Source organism: Gordionus sp. m RMFG-2023, chromosome 5 (genome assembly GCF_954871325.1).
Source record: "Gordionus sp. m RMFG-2023 chromosome 5, tfGorSpeb1-WG-v2, whole genome shotgun sequence".
In the NCBI taxonomy this organism is placed as follows: Eukaryota; Metazoa; Nematomorpha; class Gordioida; order Chordodea; family Parachordodidae; genus Gordionus; species Gordionus sp. m RMFG-2023.
Genome location: NC_088779.1, coordinates 25588509 through 25607598, shown reverse-complemented (window position 1 = coordinate 25607598; position 19090 = coordinate 25588509). Strand labels below are relative to the sequence as shown.

At 31.0% G+C, this 19090-nt stretch overlaps 1 protein-coding gene across 1 annotated transcript; it reads left to right on the top strand.

The window, feature by feature from the left end:
• The first annotated feature begins 1185 nt into the window (after positions 1-1185).
• Positions 1186-18543, top strand: LOC135930293 (serine/threonine-protein kinase atr-like). Its single transcript, XM_065467074.1, has 12 exons — positions 1186-6776; positions 7006-7261; positions 7411-7672; positions 8445-8774; positions 10363-10513; positions 12396-12712; positions 13383-13612; positions 14742-14908; positions 15909-16063; positions 16186-16304; positions 16975-17400; positions 18334-18543. Exons 1-12 carry the CDS (start codon positions 1186-1188, stop codon positions 18409-18411), a joined length of 8082 nt encoding a protein of 2693 aa, XP_065323146.1. The 3' UTR covers positions 18412-18543.
• Positions 18544-19090: the final 547 nt, after the last annotated feature.

Below are 19090 nucleotides of genomic sequence, written 5' to 3'. Positions count from 1 at the left end.
GCATTTATAGTTATCATTCTAATAATGACGCATGTCAATCATTTTAATAGATCATATTTTATAATGTAAGTAATCTATTTTAAAATTTGAAATTTAAAATTTAAAAGTCCCACTAAATGGATGATCCCATTGAGTCAAATATTTATAAAACGATTTTTATGTTAATCAATGAAATGCTTGAAGAAATTCAGGTAATCAAATAAATTTATTTAGTAATTTTATATAATTTAGGTAAAAAAATCATTAGGGAATAAACATTACCTTGATTTTATAACACATTGTGTTAAAGAATTCCCTGAAACCTTTACAGTACCTAACAAATCAAATGATGATGAAGCTATTACCTTAAAAAACACATTACCTATTGACAGAGGTTATATTCAATTAAAACTAAAAAATAGGGCTTTAATTTTCAAATTATTAGCTTTACATTCATGGTTCTGTGAATACAGTGAACTCAGTTTAAAGTCATCTAATGTTATATATTCTCTCTTGTATTGCCTATATTCTAAAAACTATTTAATATTTCACGAGTTAACAAAATATATAATCAATTATATTTACACAATTATTGAATATGTTTCAAATATCTCTTCAGAAAAAAATGATAAAGAACAAGGTAACTCAAAAAATTTGTTTATACTCTATTTTCAAAATTTGGCAAACATTGATATTGAAATCCAAAATTCAATCATAACAGATATGTTAAGTCCTTTTCTTGTGTTGTGTAATACTACAAATGAGGCCAAAGTTCAGATTGTTAATATTAATGAGTTTAATCCATATTCCTTAGATATTAATAATGATATATGTTATAAATTTGTCTACGATACTTTAAAAATAATGTTTGATTTACATTTCAAATCTTGTGAAATTATTAATCCTGTAATAAATAATTTGGATTGTGGGCTTAAATTTAAAATTGCACATATATTGGGAAAAATTTCAGTCATGGAAAATTCTCGTAAATATCCTAAATATAGTTTTAAGATCATGGAACTTTCTTATTGCCATCAAATAGAAATCAAATCAATTTTATATAATTCCAATTTATTTTTTAAAAATTTAATATCCTTTTTCAATATTTTACAAAATTATTTAAAATCCTATATATCACCACACACAATTGAATCACGAGTATTTTATCTTAATGAGATAGATAGTTATTGTAATGTCATCAAGGATATGTTGAATTATGTTCACAGACTTGCAAAATATGATGAACTTACACATATTTGGTCTATAACTAATAATGAGTTAGTTCTAATAGACCAAAATTTGGAGAAACTTTTTGACAAATATAATCCCATAATACAAGAGTGTATGCCTGTTACTAAATTTACTACTTACATGCTAAACATCATTATCATTCTTCTGGATAATAAATTTAAAAATAAAAATTCCTCAAAAAGTTTAGATCAAACTCTGAATATCGATTATTATGTACAGATTATTCATAAGATGAAATTACTACAAAAATTTACTCAATGTTTAAAATTAAGGCAATCTTTGATCAATGTCATTCTGAGTTCCACTTTATTCTCACTAGGCATAGATGTTGCTTTCAAGGATATTTCAGAATTTTTCATTGAACCCTCAAAATTAAAGATACATTTTACTAATATTATTAAATCAAAAGCCATGACTGAGACCTTCAAAAACGTATCTACTCAAGAATCTAATTCTCAAGTGTTAGCAACCCTCTCATCTTTTCTCTCTGATCAAAAATCTATGCAATTATTTGATATTTTATATATTTTGAAGGAATACCTCTTTAGCCTTGAATTATCCCTAACATTATCAGCATTAATCCATTCAAAATCGTCAATACTGAACGACCCCTATTTTGCCCCATTAGATAAATTATTAACTGATATTATCAATATATTATGGAAATCCGACTTCTCTCAGTGTATTTCAAAAATCTCTCTATCTTATTTCGACGAATCAGAAGGGTACCTTTATGATAGCAAAGAAGGAAATCTATATTTTAAACACATCTTGCCTATATTATCGCGACTCATTACTCGTATCATTTTCACCTACAACCTTTTTGTTACCGATGAATCCCTTAGTCAAAGTCAAAAATTTACCCTAGAAACAATTTTATATTCCTCTAACTTGCCCTTTTTTAAATTCAATTCAATAACTCCAATCCAAAAAAAAATTCTTCAAGATAATATTGATTACTCGCCCTTCCTAAACACTGAAAACCTTGCATTATTAGCCATAATATCTCCCATGATTCTCCCCGAGGAAAGGATGGATGGATGGTTGCGAGAAGTTACCAATATTAAACTTGACAGAAACCTTAGATATCGTTTATTACGCCTGTTTCCATTAATGTTATCCACCTTTAGAGAAAAATTACTTTTAAAAGTTTTGCATAGTTGGAAGGAATATAAGGTGTCCCTAATCGACGTTTCCACCAATTTTAATATTTTCCGCCATTTGACTAAATATCCATGTTCCCTTGCCGCCTCTCACTCCAAACCTCTTTTTATTGATTATCGGAGTGCGTTTGGTTTTAATTGTTTAATTTGCGATTCTAAGCTTGAATTGAGTTCAGCATATTCATTAATGGATACTGACTCCTACTATAGTTGTTACACGGAATTTACCACTAAATATCTAGACATTTTATTATTCGAATCAGCCAAAAGTAATCGAAAGAATATTTTATCTTACCTTGATCCAATTTTGCATCATCACATCTCCTATATTTACGACTCGACCGATGGACATGTTTTAGATCGGCTAATGCTATCGATGCCAGCCATTTTAAAGTTTTTGTCATTCCTTGAACCATCAAAGCTCGAAACAATTATCAAAAGATTAAGCTTATCTGTCGAAAAAGCTTATCTATTCTGCAAAGTTGAACGAAACCTTAAACGACTTCTATTTGCAATTGATCTTATGGGAAAATTCCTGATAAATTATATTTCATTCATCAAAAAATCGGTTGGTGATTTTAATTGCACCTTATCTTATCGAGTATTAGAAACTCACATAACTAATTTATTCGAATCAAGTCTTTTTTTAACTCCATTAGTGTCTGCCAAAGCGGTTTATCATCTGTTAGCCATCGCCAAGAGGTCTGGAAAATCTTTGATTCAATTGTACGAGACATATTCGGCATCGGTGTCTAATCTCATAGTTAACGCGATCCATGAGCAATCACTCCTGGAACGCAATCCCGAAGAAGTCCTTTTTAAATTTTCTAAACTGCTAGGCTTCACGAATTTTTCGAAATTTTTTGATCTATCTTTGAAGTGGCTTCTTCCTGAAGCCATTAGAATGTGCCTCTTGCACAAAAACGAATCATACGAGAACGGAGAAAGTTTGGAAATCGTAAAAATTGACTCATGTTCAGCTCTTATTAGTGCAGCTGGACTTGATAAATTGCGCGTCATCGTGGACAATATGAAACACATTTATCCTTACTTCGCTCTACATCACCCGACTCTCATGCAATCTTTGGCTCTCTACGTGCATTCCGTGACAAAAGTTGAGTTCGGGAGACTCATCATTCAGGATGCTCAGAACATCTGCAATCATTTAGTATCCCGGATCCCCGGTTGCCACGAACGTCGGACCCTCGAGAGTCTTTATCTGCTTTCCAAGTACGAGGATAAGTATAAATCGGACGAAACGGGTTCTATGAATATCGAGATTATATTGGAAGGAGATAACGTATTATTGGAAGAAGTGGTTAGAAACTCTCTAAATCCCAGGATTCTTGGAATTCTTTATTACTTTGATGCGCGGTTCAGGAAATACATGAATCTTTATGCGATGACAGAAGATGAAGAGGAAAAATCAAACGACCTAACTGGCAGTTTTGTATCCTTGATCAAGTTCTTGGGACCAGCCGCTATTTTGAAATACAAGATTAAAATTTTAGCTACTCTCAAAATAGGAATCAATAACATTGGAAAGTATAGGGAATCAACGCGAACAACTAATTTTGGTTTGCTAATTCAAGCCTACACGACCGTGATAGATTATCTCGAACCTTCTATCTTAAGGGAAGTAGCGAGTCAAATTTTGATAACGTTTGATTCGGAGTTCATTAAAAGCTTGGCGTTGAGTGAGAACTATCAAAATGGAATTATTTTGATTTATAACCATCTCTTTAAAAAACTTGAACACCAATCTTCCGATATGACCTTAACAAAAGAATATATTTTATTATCCGAAAATAATATTTTGATAGAACGTTTATTTATACCTCACATTTGTTTAGAGCGAACATACCCTGATTTCGATTCTTATTCCTTTATTCAACTACCATGTGTAAGGTGTCTACAAACTAAAATGGATTGCCCATCATTTGATTCTAGTAAATTTAATATTCGTCATCTTATATCTACCATACGCCAGGGTCTATCATGCTCAGAAAATCAGGCCGGCGCTCTAATTAGCTATATAAAAGCTTTAAAGCGTTTACTGTTCAATAATTTTGCCACTATACAGTTATACGTGTATCATGCTCAAAAATTAACTCCACTGGACTCACTTGACGAAACTATTTACGAACTGATTATATGCCTTTTAACCGCCTTAACCAACTTCCGTAATCACAATCGAATCGCTAAACATACTAATATATGCACCAAAAGGAAAACGTACACGGAATTGCCCGAGGACATGTCTGAATGCTTGAATTTGTTCTCTCACTGCGTGGGATTAATAGGAGCATTAGACCCGGGACGTCTATTACATTATATCCATCATCAGACCGATAAGCAACTCATAAAGATGCCATCATCCCTAGCTGGAATTTATTACAATCTGGACAGTGACGAATTTACATTTACCTTACTAGCCATGCTGGACAAAATATTCAACGCGGCTTCGGACGCTGGCATGCAGGATTGTGCGGCTTTCGTTATGCAAGAAATTTTGGCTCTTTTCAATGAAATTCCTATGACTACTGATGTCAATCAAAAAAACTTCTTTTGGAGCAAAATACCTGCTGAGCTCAAGCCAACCTTGACGCCACTCCTTAGTTCTCATTATAGGATGACTAACACCATAACCTACGATCAATTTCCTCCTTCCACTCCCCTTTTTGTCTCCTATTACAACTCTCCAACAGATATACGCTGCCGTTCCAAATGGCTCGATTTTGATCGTTGGCTCATCGATTGGTGTGGATGTGCTATCAACCTTTTAACTACGACTAACCTAGCTAGACGCGAATCTGACGGTATTAATACCGAACGCAGACTCTATAAAATTTTTAAGGTTTGTAGTTACGCCTTCAAGTACGACGCTGGTTTAGCTAGGTTCGTAATTCCCTTCGTCTGTTTGAACCTCATACTTTCCAGCGATGAGTCCACCACATGCTACTTTGTCATAATTGAACTGGAGGCCATCATTAACTGCCTCTTCCACATTAAGCAAGCTTATAAAAAAATTGAGCAAAGTGACGATTCCTATAATAATAACAATTTCGAGTCTAGCAATAAAGGAATCACCACGGATCGCATACAACACGATCAACGGCTCGATATGATCAGGAAATGCTTGTTCACCGTTTTTGACATTCTAGACTACATTTCCAAATGGAGACGCAGGCACTTGGCCATCATACTGAGCCATTCTCGCCTCACCAGTCCTCTGATTTCTTCTCGGTTTGGTCCAAATTCGCCTAAGGTTTGCCCAAAAATCAAGGAAGCAGACCCCCAGTTCTCAGCATTAGAGCGTTTTCACATACGCTTGCCCTACGAGGGAATGGCCAAGGCCGCTTACTCTATCCAAGATTATCACCGAGCCCTCATATATCACGAAATCGATTGGCGAACTCGCGCATCACCGAAATGCTTTGACGCCGACTTACTTATCAAACTTTACGGTGCCTTAAATGAGCCCGATGGTATAGGCGGCGTAAACGCTCACAATAGCGTTGGATCGGGGAACAAAAGATCGACCAAGCAACAGATTATGTATTTTCAGTCCCAGGGCCATTATCAAGAGTGCGCGGCTTGTTACGAGCTGGCAATTACCTCGGAACCCCTAAATATCTCAAATTACTTGGGCAAAATAGAATCGTTGCTGTGCCTCGAACAAGCCGAAACCGCCTTTAATTACTCCCGCGGAGTCTTATTTAGTAACAAGACTTGGGCTAACGAAATATTGCCCTATCAGGTTGAGTGTTTGAGGAGGCTAAATCGATGGGACGAACTTGACGCATTGATCAAACCTGACGCATCTTCTAAACCTTTCAATCCACCCTATCACGATATAGACAAAAGCGATAATTGGTTTTATTTTTTAGGACACGCTTTATCCATAATCCGCAACGATTCAGGATCCTCCCAGTTTTTTGCTATCCTTAAGCGCATGACTCTACATCAATCCAATTCGCTCCGGTATGCGCCTCACTTTGTAACCGGAGCGCCTTTCGTTTTTGCCGATTATTATCGAGGAAACTACCAAACCCTGTTGAAATTTCATTTGATAAGTGATTTAGAACAGGCCGCGCATATATTGAGGGGCTATTCAAACGCATCACGCACCATCAAACCTTGCCAATTAGCTATTATTTCCACAGAAGACCCCAAACCCGATCTAAACCGCTTGTTTTCTCTCAGCGAACGTCGACTTAAAAACGTTCAACACAGTTTTACTTGTATGGAACCATTGCTAAGCTTGCACAGAACGCTGGCCGATGTGGCTCGTCATATATTACCTTCGAAGTTTGAAGCCGAGCTTCAACTCCATAGAGGGCGGCTTTACCTAGAAAGCGCTAAATTGGCTAGGAAATGCGGGTATATTATATCAATAATAATTTTCAATCTTTATTTTTTCTGCGCGAGTTGTTTTGCTCATATTTAATAGAGGATTATTCCTAAAACTTCTAGTTAACTTTTTGTTTATTATCTCTTTTTTATTAATTGAAGTTTACATCTTTTTTTTTATTCAACTTTGAATCTTATCGTCTAAATATATAAGTTATGATACATACGTTTTTTGAAATATTTTCCATAAATATTTTAGTTACCTACAAACAGCACAACACTTTTTGCTCCATACGAAGGATTTTAATCTGCCCCAATACCAAATCGAAAGAGCCAAATGGCTAGCGCGTAAAGGCTTGAGACAACAGGCCATTCAAGCTTTGAGAGATTGTCTCGATACTCATTTTCCTCAACAAGACGATCAGGGCGACTTTCCAACGCTTTCTTATCAGAGGCGTCGGGAATTGTGCAAAACGCTAACGTTACTTGGAAATTATACGGAAGAGGCCTGTCACGTAAGTCTTTAATTATATAGTATCTAAAATTCTTGATACATCGGGCAACTGTTTAAGTTGGTCAATAAATATTGATTCCAACACAGCCCATATTACCCAGGTTTTACTATATATGTAATTTATATATAAACAAAAAAATGGCTTAAAAGCTGGACAGCCCCGCCATCTTAGCTTATTACGAAAGATCGATAAAGGTTGAGCCCACTCTTGAACATGGGTACTTTCACTCCGCTCGCCATTATGACAAGCTTTATCAGCGATCGATCCCATGCTCCAGCATTAGGGCGGAGGCGGCTAGGAGGGCCGTCGAATTTTATTCGCGCGCGTTGAAGAGAGGCACTAAATATTGTCATCAAGCTCTGCCACGTTTGCTCAGCGTTTGGCTCGATTACGGGGCCGAGACTTTTGCTAGTTTTCTTCATATTTTTTTTAATTATATTCTATTACGATTTTTTTATGAGGGTTTTTTTTAAACCTTTTACACAGAATTATAATGAATATATTCACTTTTTGAGCCCACCTCCACCTTCTATCTTAAATTGAATGCTGGAGTTGTTAGGTTAGATGCTATGCGGGGCCTCTCATAATAAAATATGATTATCATTTTAGATTTATACCTTACTTTAATGTATAAAATAGCTAAAGGTATAAGTATTATAAAAACCAATTGGCGTGTTTCAGTAATATCTTAAAATATCTGAATTTGATCATATACCACATCAAATGGAAGAAATAATTTAATTTTTCAGTATTATCCAATTTGATTGCCCTAGTTAGACTTAAAAATGACATACATTATTAAACAAAAAGTTAATACAATAAAAGAGGTAAATTTAAGGAACTAATTTTCTTTAAATTTTTGATAATTAAAATTGTTTTTTTTCTAATCGGAATCTTAGACAAATATTTAATACAAATAAGAATGCCCATCATATTATATTTAAATTTAGAGTTGGTAAAATTTGATAACCAAATAAGGTTGTTTGTTATGATGAAATAAACGATTATTTCCATTTATAGTATAAGTTTAATTTATGTTTAATTCCAGCTGTCTCTATAGAATTTAGTCTTTTTTTGTGAATTTGGATAAAACCTGGAATTCTATATAGTCTTATTATACACTAGCTAAATACATCTCAATATGAATATATACCTCAACTCACAAAAAAATAATATCTAAAAGACATTAAAAATAACTCTAAAAACGACATGACATTGAAAATATTGTCAAATAACTTGGACCTCATTAACGATTGCGTGACCGACCTCATAGACGATGGTATGTCGTCTAGCATTTTCCTAACCGCGTATCCTCAACTCATTTCTCGTATATGTCACCCCCACGTCCAAGTTTGGGAAGTCTTGAAGCATTGTCTTGTCACCGTGTTAAGGAATAATAAGGAAAAGGTTTTTTGGATGACGGTGGCCGTGTCTAAATCATCTCACCAAATTAGGGCTGAACGATGCAAACAAATATACCTGGAAGCCATTAGAATCGATCATGGCTCGAAAGGTTACAATATACAACTTATTCTTAATTTTAGGGGGCATTCCCATAAGATTAGTAATACTTAGAATAGAATAATAATATTTGTGATAAGATTAGGCCAACAATGGTTGTTAAATAGCTCGATTCTGATTTTTAAAAACGAACTCCATTAAGATTTTAGCCAAAATAGTATTTTGTGAAGCCTCGAGATTTGGCAAATAGAGGTCTAAACCTTTTCTGCAATCTATGCGCTATCTTCAGGCTTACATAATTTTATTTTGCCTAAGATCTAAATCGGGTTCGCTTTTCAACAAACATTCACCCGAATCGGGCTTTTTAACAACCCTACCAAGGACATACCAAAGCCCTTTAGCGTTCGGTGCGCATCATTTTAAAAGTTAGCAAGCCAAAAATCGACCGTTACAAAATATCATTTCCAGAAATTTGAAACATTATAATTTTTATCGCCAGCTTACTATTTATATTCCGAATAATTTCTATATTTTTGGCTAACTCAATATTTTAAACCAGAAAAAAATATTATCTAAGCTTCGAGATTTCGCTCATAGAAATCTCTGACCATCTATGAGACAAATCTTCGGGCTTGGATAATATTGGGATAAAATATTTTGTTGGCCATTTTTAAAAATCGGCTCAAATCGAGCCTTTTAACAACACATGGTGTAATTAATGTATATTCATGTTAATTTTTTTTATAATAAACACTCAATTTTAATGGAATGTTCTGATCTGGTATTAGCCATAAATTTTCTGTTCGTTATAAAAAATAAAACATTATCTATCCCCCCCCCCCTTTCCTTTCCGCTCCCTTTTAGTACTCGAGCCTTAAAAAGTTTTAACCTGCTATAATGAGAAAATAATTATTATTTTAAGGTTCCTTTATTTCCCTCGATTTACTTTTATACAATTTTGCCTGGTAAAATATTTTATTATTTTGTTGCAAAATTATTTAGATGATATTATTTTAAAAGTTATTTATTTTTTAATTTTCAAAAAAAAGAAGAAGAAGATATATGGTCAGTTAGATAATTTTTTTTTAATGATAATAAAAAGCTTGTAATTTTACTCCATTAGCCTAATGTTAGTATGCGAAGGAATATTTTGACTCTCCACAATACTCTTATTTATATGATCAAATAACCAATCTATGATGATTAAAATTATCTTTAACACTTTCATGTTCATTTGACATAATTTTGATCATTATTTAATCATGATATATTTTATTGCGATTCAATTTTTTTTTTGTATCGGCTAAAATTTTGTTCTTTACCTTCAGCCTCATCATGGCAGGAGAGTACGTCTTTGAACGGTTAATGGAGGTTTAAAAGGTTCCTGTCGTCTGGCGCTAAAATAGGATCACTGTCTCCTCGACTGAGTGTAAAAATCACCTAAAGGGGTTAATGTCAGGAAGGGCATTCGATTCTCCTCTTCAAAATTTCCTAATGATTGCAACAAAACCGATTTTTATCGGCTAAAATATCCTTTCAAATTTTTATCGGTCGATTTCAAGTATTTAACAAATGAGATTTTTTCAATATATTTCATTATTTCCTTCTTTTTTATTTTTATAAATTTATTGATTATATAGTTTCGAACGACAAATCCAATTCCGATTTGGCAAAATATTTATCCGATGCCACTAAATTGGCGGATAAACTTCTCGAGATCGCGAATAGAGAAGTTGAACAACCCGGGTTTACCACTCTTCAGATGTCCGTTCATTTTAGAAACTTCAAAAAGTTTTTTTTTTATGTTTTTATTTAAAAATTTTTTCAAAAATAATGTCAAGAATTTTACATAAATAATAAAATGTTAAAAAATTTAACCTAAAGCTTGGTCCCCGTCCTAACTCTTAAAATTAGTTACCAATTATTTTTTTAGAAATTTATGTTAATCAACATAACGTACACATCCAAATACATTACTTAAATTAATAACGGTATATGAAAAGAATTTCACATTTAAGCCATGGCCCTGGTTGGGGACTAATGTCGAGGATAGCATTAGATGTGCTCAAATGTCCGATGTTTGGCTAGGGATGTATACTTCCATAAATTCATAACCCTAACCAACATCAGACCTTTCTCCATATAATAACTAATATATATTATCCACAGCTCAGGCTTTAGGTTAAATTTAAATCCTTTTATTAGAACCAAATTTAAATAATTGGATAATCAGTCTAATTTGGAACCTGAACTAAAAAAAGGGCTTCCGTCTAAACAGTGGCATAGCCTGATTTTATCTACGGAGGGGAGGGGGTGAATTTTTTTTGTTTGGCTTCGTCCCTCCTATAAAAAAATATGATGTATTATTGATTTTTTTCTCGGTTATCTTTATATCATCTACGTTAAAGTTGTAATAATTCTAAAATATGCCAATGTTTTGTGCTTTATTAGCGTCTGACCATTAGCAGTATAGTAGCCAGCATAAATGAAAAAATTATTAGCAAAATGTTGGCCAACCTTACTATTAAAAAGCGACTGAAAGCATTATTTCTAAAAAATTTACCAATGTTTAATGCTCAATTATGAATTAATTTAATTCGTTTGATACACAGTATAGGAAATGGCATTATGCTAGAATGGGAAATATATTTAAAAAATATATATCTGGCGTAAGCTAATATTTGTGCCTAAAAACTGCTTTTAATACCTCAATTAAATATAGTTAAAGATCCACAAAAAGAAATTGAGTTATAAAAAAATGATAGCTACGACGTCACGCTTTAAGCGAGAAAGTTAGCCAAGTTTTTAGACAAATCTTTTACCAAACCATTATGTAAAGCTTTATAAGAATTTTTATTGTTTTATTCTCTTTGGTAGATGGTCTAAAGGGGAAAAGAATTATTGGTAAAAAATATAAAATTGTCAAAATTAGCATCATATCAGGACGGAGAATATAGAAGTTGTATAACTATCTGGTTTGCTTTTAGTGCCTACTTTCTTTAATCAACTTCACAGCCACAAAAAAAATAACCGAATTAAGAACCAAATACAAACTATGATAAAGCGTAAAGTCATCCAAAGATATGGAAGGATTATCTCAGATATTTATTGCAATAATTATTGCATTTCATACTTTTTAATACTTCTAACTATTTGTAGTTTAAGGAACATTATTGGCAAAATAAAAATAAATTGCTAAGATTGACATCATGAGTGGGAAAATTGTAGAAGCAAAGAGCAATAGATTTTCTAATCAATAAATAAAAATAAGTTATAAGCTAAATAAAAACTACGGCACGACATCGGCGGAATCTTAAATGTCGAATTTTAAATACATTTTTTCCCCGATTCAAAATATTTTTGAATCTTATGATTTTATGATCTTTATAGATTACTTGTTCTTTTCATTTTATGTAATATTTAACAATATAAATTATATGATTAAATTTTGTTTTTTAAAAAACACCCCTCTCCCCAACTTGTCTACGCCACTGCATCTACATATTTTTCAAAATATGGTTCCAAAAATAGGTTATGGTATTTAGATTTTGCCCAGTTATAAAGGTTCTTGTCCCAAATTTATTAAATCTTATGATAATCATAAATTACTATAAGTATATACGAATTTCTACTATAAATCTTATTTAAAAATGGTGATGACTTTTTTTTAAAGATTACTGGAAGACCCCAATTTGAGCCACATAATAATTCCTTTGTTATCCGAGATGTCAATAAATCCCAATTGTTATTCCATTAATTCCGACGCTTCTTCTGAATCGATGCCCACGAATGGAGATAACAATGAGACTCCACCTTCTAAAAAGGCTAAATTCTATGATAAATTTTCCGATTTATCTAATTTAAACATGAATTCCCTTGATAATATAGAAAATTATAGAGAGAAAATATATATAGTTGGGATAGAAGATGATATTGAAGTCCTGCCATCACTTCAAAGACCCAAAAAGATTTCTTTCCGAACTAGTAATGGTTAGTTTAAAAACAAAAATTTTAATCAAAGTTCCTTTTCCCAAATCATAATGGCTTAATTATTATGAAATATACAGTCAACTACTTTTTTGTACCCAAATTTTGATATTAGTCTTTAAATAACATTTATTTTTTAATTCCAAATATTTCACTATCAAATTTTTTTTTTTGAAAAATATTAGTATAATATATATGAGAATCAAAATTAAAACCTATGATCAATTATCTTTAATGTTAAGACTGGACAATTATATTCAAAGGGATAGGGTTGGGCACGTTACTTTTTTAAAAAAATTTAATTTTCGTTATCCTTAGCCATAGATTAAAAATTATAACGGTGTATAAATAATTATATTCATTCTTTCAAATCTTTAAAGTCTAAGACGTAATAAACTATAAACGAAACAATATAAAGTATGGATAAATAATTAAAGGAAACAGTTGAGTATCAGATTATTTAAATATTTGAACTTTTCTTAATTGACCGAAAAAACAGAAAATCTAGATACGTTCGCATTAAAAAAATTTGTTTGAAATGAAAGGAACGCCGTTGTTCACCGTGTTTTTTAAGGAATTTTATTCGCCCACGTGTTCAATCATATAATTGATAAAAAATAAAGATATGCTGTATCTTAATTATATATTATCCCATGTGATATTTTGCGCTAAGGAAAATCTTACCCCATGCTTTGCAAGCCTAAAGACGATCTAAGGAAGGATTCTAGGCTAATGGAATTCAATGCTTTAGTCAATGATTGCCTTCTAAGGAATCACGAATCTAGGAAGAGGAATCTCAAAATTAAAACATATTCTGTTACTCCTTTAAACGAAGAATGCGGCCTAATAGAATGGGTGCCCAACATGCAGCCTTATAGGATCATTTTACAAGAGCTCTATCGAGTAAAAAAAATAAAATAATTAACTCTTAAGAAAGATAAAAATGCCAAGAATTTCAATCGTGAAATATCTCTTGTAAAAAAATATGCTTTACAAAATGTTTTTTTTGCTAGAATAACATATAGAATTTAACTATTATTGCTCTATGATCCCAAAATTTTTATTACTTAATTTATATTAAAAATAAATGTTTTTTTTAATAAGGAAGAAAATTTGAAATATTTTTTAAATAAATGTACTCTATCCCGGCCGACCTGAGCCCAGGGCCAATTTTTTTAATAATTGGACGAGATGTTAGGATATCTTATGTGTAAATAAAAATTTAGATAAAATATTTTAATTTTATCTATATAAAATATTCTTCATAATTAATCATTCAATCATTATTATATGATAGAGGTGGTGGATAAAAGATAAGTTACAAATAATAATTCTCTAATAAAATGTAATTATATGCCTAAAATTTTAGTTATTTTATATATTTTTTGGCCCAGATTTTATAAAAATAATTTCAACCTGGCTTTGATTTTTTTTTACAAAATTTTTTCTGCCCGATCCATGTTTTATATTTTCAGCCTGACCTGGCCTCGTTTTTTTATAAAATAAATTTATGTTTTAATAGATAATAATAGCTATTTAAAATATTCGGTTTTACAATGCCCGGCACCGGTATTTAAATTTAGACCCAGCAAGGCCCATGTATATTTAAAAAATTTAAGTTAAGAAAATTTTTTTTAAAAAAAAGTGTCATCTGGAAAAATGTTGATTTATTTGGTTGTATAATACTATCTTTGCTTCATTTGCATTTTTAAAGATATCAGATAAAACATCTGATCCATTTTTATTTAAAAATAAAGTGTCATCTTGAGTAATGATGATTTATTAGGTTTAAACAAAAGTACATCTCGACCTCGAGAACACAAAATAATCAAACGATGATATGTTAGCCGTACGTGACTCTAAAAAGACATAACTTATAATATTTTATAACTGCTCTTTATTTTAAAGCCTTAATAAATATGATATTGTGTTGTTTAATGAATTGTTGATTCTGTGGTTAGATTCGATACATTCAGATTATGTTTAATTTAATATTTTCCAATTACAAATATTTACTATATATTTTTTAAAGGAGAACGGAAAGGTGATGAGTAGCAAAGAGATGATCGAACACCGCCTGCCTGCTAATTCACCCTTGGAAAAAAAATTAAATGTTTACAAGAAAAAACTCTTACCGTTTTTCTCCCCTCCCATCTTCCACGAATGGTTTACTCGTTCGTTTTCGGATCCTACTTCATGGTTATTTTTCATTTATCGATATTTTCTTTACCAATCTTATATTTTAGTGGTATAGTGTCTTGCCCGATTATTATAGACATAATCAGTGTTTATGGTTAAAAAAATCTGATTTTGGTTCCTGGAAATTTTAGATGCGGTTCTGATAGTTATGGTTCAAATTCCACCCACACTACTCATCAAATTAAAAGTTTAGATGAGTGCGATTAAGTCTAATGCCCATACCAACCGTTCGAAAGCATATGTTGATGGCAAGCCAAAAATATTATAACTGCAAAATGTCTTTTACAAAAATTTAAATTTAAAACTTTTATCCTCTGCTTATTGGTTATAAAAATTCCATATAATTTCCATAATTTAAAGTCGCTCGGATTATTTAAAAATTTTTTTTTTACCCTTTTAATAAAATTCCTGTCCGGCCCAGCCCGGGGTGATAAAATTTATTTAAATAATTAATTTTTAATTTACAAAAAATTATAACTAAAATATGATTTTATATAATTTATATATTAAATATAAAGCAGTTAAACAAAGTAAATTTTTTTATGACCTGCTTATTATTCAATATAATGGTTTAAAAAAATTTTTTTTCTAGATTAAATATATTTCGATAATTTTCCTACATCTTAATAATAACAACCATTTTTATTTATCATCTCGGAAAACGTGATAATTTGTGAACCATACTTTTATTCATAATTTTTTAACAAAGACTTTAAGTTGATTATCTTGCTTATATTCGTTGGGCTCTTTAAAATTCTAAATTTACTGCACATCTGTTGACTTGACTGCGCTAATGCGGCTAATTTGCTTTATAAACTGGTTTTAGCATAAAAAAATGCGAAACCGAATTTTTCAATAGGAATATTTACCTCAGCTTAGAGATTTTAGCTCGCTCCTCTTGGGTTATCAATTTTTTCATTACTGCCGATTTGCAACACTGAACCTAGTTATAATATATTTAATATTTTTTTGTTTGATACGATTCAATTTCCTTTATCAGGTACCTGGCCAAATTGTCGTATTCTCGAACATTAGCAGTCATGAGCATGGTAGGTTATATATTAGGACTGGGCGACAGACATGGCGAAAATATACTCATCGATAAGATTTCAGGCGAAGTTCTTCACGTCGATTTTAATTGTCTATTCAATAAAGGTTTTTCCTTATTTATTGCCTAGAATCGTTTGAATAAACAAATTTTTGAAAAGTAGAAAATAAGAACCATTGTTTTTTTATTCAATATACAACCCAAACCAGCTATATTCTTTATTTATTAGGCCTTACCTTTGAATACCCCGAAAAAGTAGAGTTCAGATTAACCCACAACATGGTCGATGCCATGGGACCACTCGGATACGAAGGTATATTTAGGCAAGCTTGCGAAGTTACTCTCATGGTAAAAAATTTTTTGAATATTCACATTTTGAGTATAATATTCGATAAATTGGAAAGGTGCTATTTTTATAATTTCCTATTTAATGAACATTGGATGGTTAATTTTTGAACGAATGGTATTTGAATCAGTAAACCCTATAAATAAATAGTATAAACCACATTTATTAGCCCATTTTATGTTTCATATGTGCCAAGGTGGGGCTTTCAAACACACTAGGGGTTAATGTAAGTTGGTAACATGTAATAGAGGATGAAATGTGTTAGAAAAGATGACTTATGCAACATGTAATGAAAATGAAAACTTTTTTAATGGGTGTTATAAGTTATAAAAATAAAGCTTCCTATTTTAAACCCATGATATCAATTTGACGAAATCAAAAGTTATCGAAGATTCAAGTTATAAAGGGAAGAGGGAGATTTAGGCCAACAAAGGCATTGGCTAAAATAGAGTAGAGTTTGACGGTTAACCACTAGACTATTTGACAAACCTCTTGTTTTTTTAGATAGAATAAGAAGAGCACTATGTTTTAGAAAAAAAACTAGTTAATATTTTGAAAAATGATATTTGTGACAAAAAATAATTATTTATATACTTTACTTTTTAATTATAATAATATGAGATGGCAAATTACAAAATACTTACATGAGATTATTAAATATTGTTTTAATAGGTAATGAGAAACCAAAAGGATTTACTCATGAGCGTTTTAAAGCCTTTCATTCACGACCCGCTCCTCGAATGGAGTGGTTGTAACAACAGTTTTAAATCGGAACGTGTTCCGTCCCGCAATCGTTTACATTTGCAACCGAGTCAAGTCGCGTGCGATAAAAGTTTAATTAAGCAACGACACGATATCGAGACTTACAATATTCAGGCTCGAATTCATGTCAATAACATAGAGCTAAGGCTGACAGGTCACGTGGATTACCGGAATAATCAAAACGATTCGAATAAACCCGAAAATAATGGTAAACGAAATAAACACTTGAATGGTAATTTGGGAATTGACTCAAATGGCAACAAAGAAGATTGCAATTCTAGTTCTACTATCTTAGTAACGGAGTCAGTAGGCCTGCCATTGTCTATCGCTGGACAGGTAAGATATTATAGCATAAATTTGATACATAAATTATAAAAAAAATAAAATAAAATAAAACTAAATAAATAATATTATAAAGTGAAATGAGCTATTCCATTGTTAAAAGAGGGATAATTATACCATTTTATAAAAAATAATTTAAATCAGAATAATATTAACATATCGTCACCTGAGAATTAGATTATTCTATATCCACTTTTTGTCAAAAATGACTTTTTTTTAAACATAAATCACTTTTTTTATATAATTATACAAAATATCCTAAATATTTATAAAATACCTCAAATTAAATCCTATGTTAAAAAAATATTAGAAACTTAATTTTTTTATAAATTGCTCTCTAAAATTACAAAAAGTGGAGGTAGAATATTCTATTTTTTTTTATCAGCCATTTTGATATATTAATTCGGGAGCCAATTTAAACGATATCTGCCGATATCCGATATTCTTAAAAATACGAATGATCAAGATTGATCCAATATTAAAACACGTGATTCTAAATTTATAAACATTTATTGATTTCATTAGATATTTTTATTTTAGTTTAGGCTGTGTCTTAAATCTAAATAATATATAAATAAAATAAATTTATTAATTTTTAAGGAAGAAAAATATCATAACTATTTTTAATGTAAAAATAAAATAGTGTCCTAAATAAATAATTGAAATTAATATTTGAATAAAATATTTTTAAAAATTGATTTGTTTGGGTAATTTTATGAAATAACTTGTAAGTAATATTAAAGTATATTATTTTTCGTATTTTATTCTCGTTTTCTTGTTTTCATGGTTATTTTTTTTGTTTTTTTTCCGTTTTTTTGAGATTTCGGACATGTTTCATAATTTTTAATTTGAGAAAATTTATATAATTTGAGATTTTATTTTCAAAACATTTAGGACACAGCCTTAATTATTTATATTTATATACAGGTAGACTACTTGATAAGACAAACAACCGACGAAAACTTACTTTGCCAAATGTATATAGGATGGGCGCCATTTTTTTAATGTTCACGTGCGAGTAATTGGGGAATAACTCATAACTTAGAAAGGAAATTTGGATGGATCAACACGGTGCTGCCTTAATTTTAACAACAATCGCTCAATTTTTTTTATAGTAAATTATAGCTCACTTTTATATATATATAAACAAACCTAAATTTAATACAACAAATTATAAATTAATATATCGCGTATCACATTCATATTTTTTTATTTATAACTGTATATAACTGATTGTTTAGTCAGGAGGATATTACGAATGACGAGACATTTTAATTTTAATTAAGATATACCTATTTATTAAAACGTAATCATAAATCGGCCAATATGAGTTATCGAATTTCTATCTTTTACGCGGATAAAATCATTTATTAAAAGCAAAACCATAGGCATAGCGAAGGATGGACGTTTCCACCATTCGGAAATTGGCGCATAAATAAAATCCATACGATATTACAATATCTTTTTTTTTTTAAATCGAACATTTAAATTGGGGTTCTCTGTTTCAGGGCTTCGAACCGTTAATTATAGCGGTTCGGTTTTTTAGTTTTAAATTTTATAAAGGTTTTGTTCCATTCCTGTTTTTATGAAGGATTTCATATCTGTTTTTCCGGTTTATAATTTATAGCGGTTTTTTTCGTTTCATTCTGGTTTTTATATGATTTTTTTTTTAAAAAATTAATCA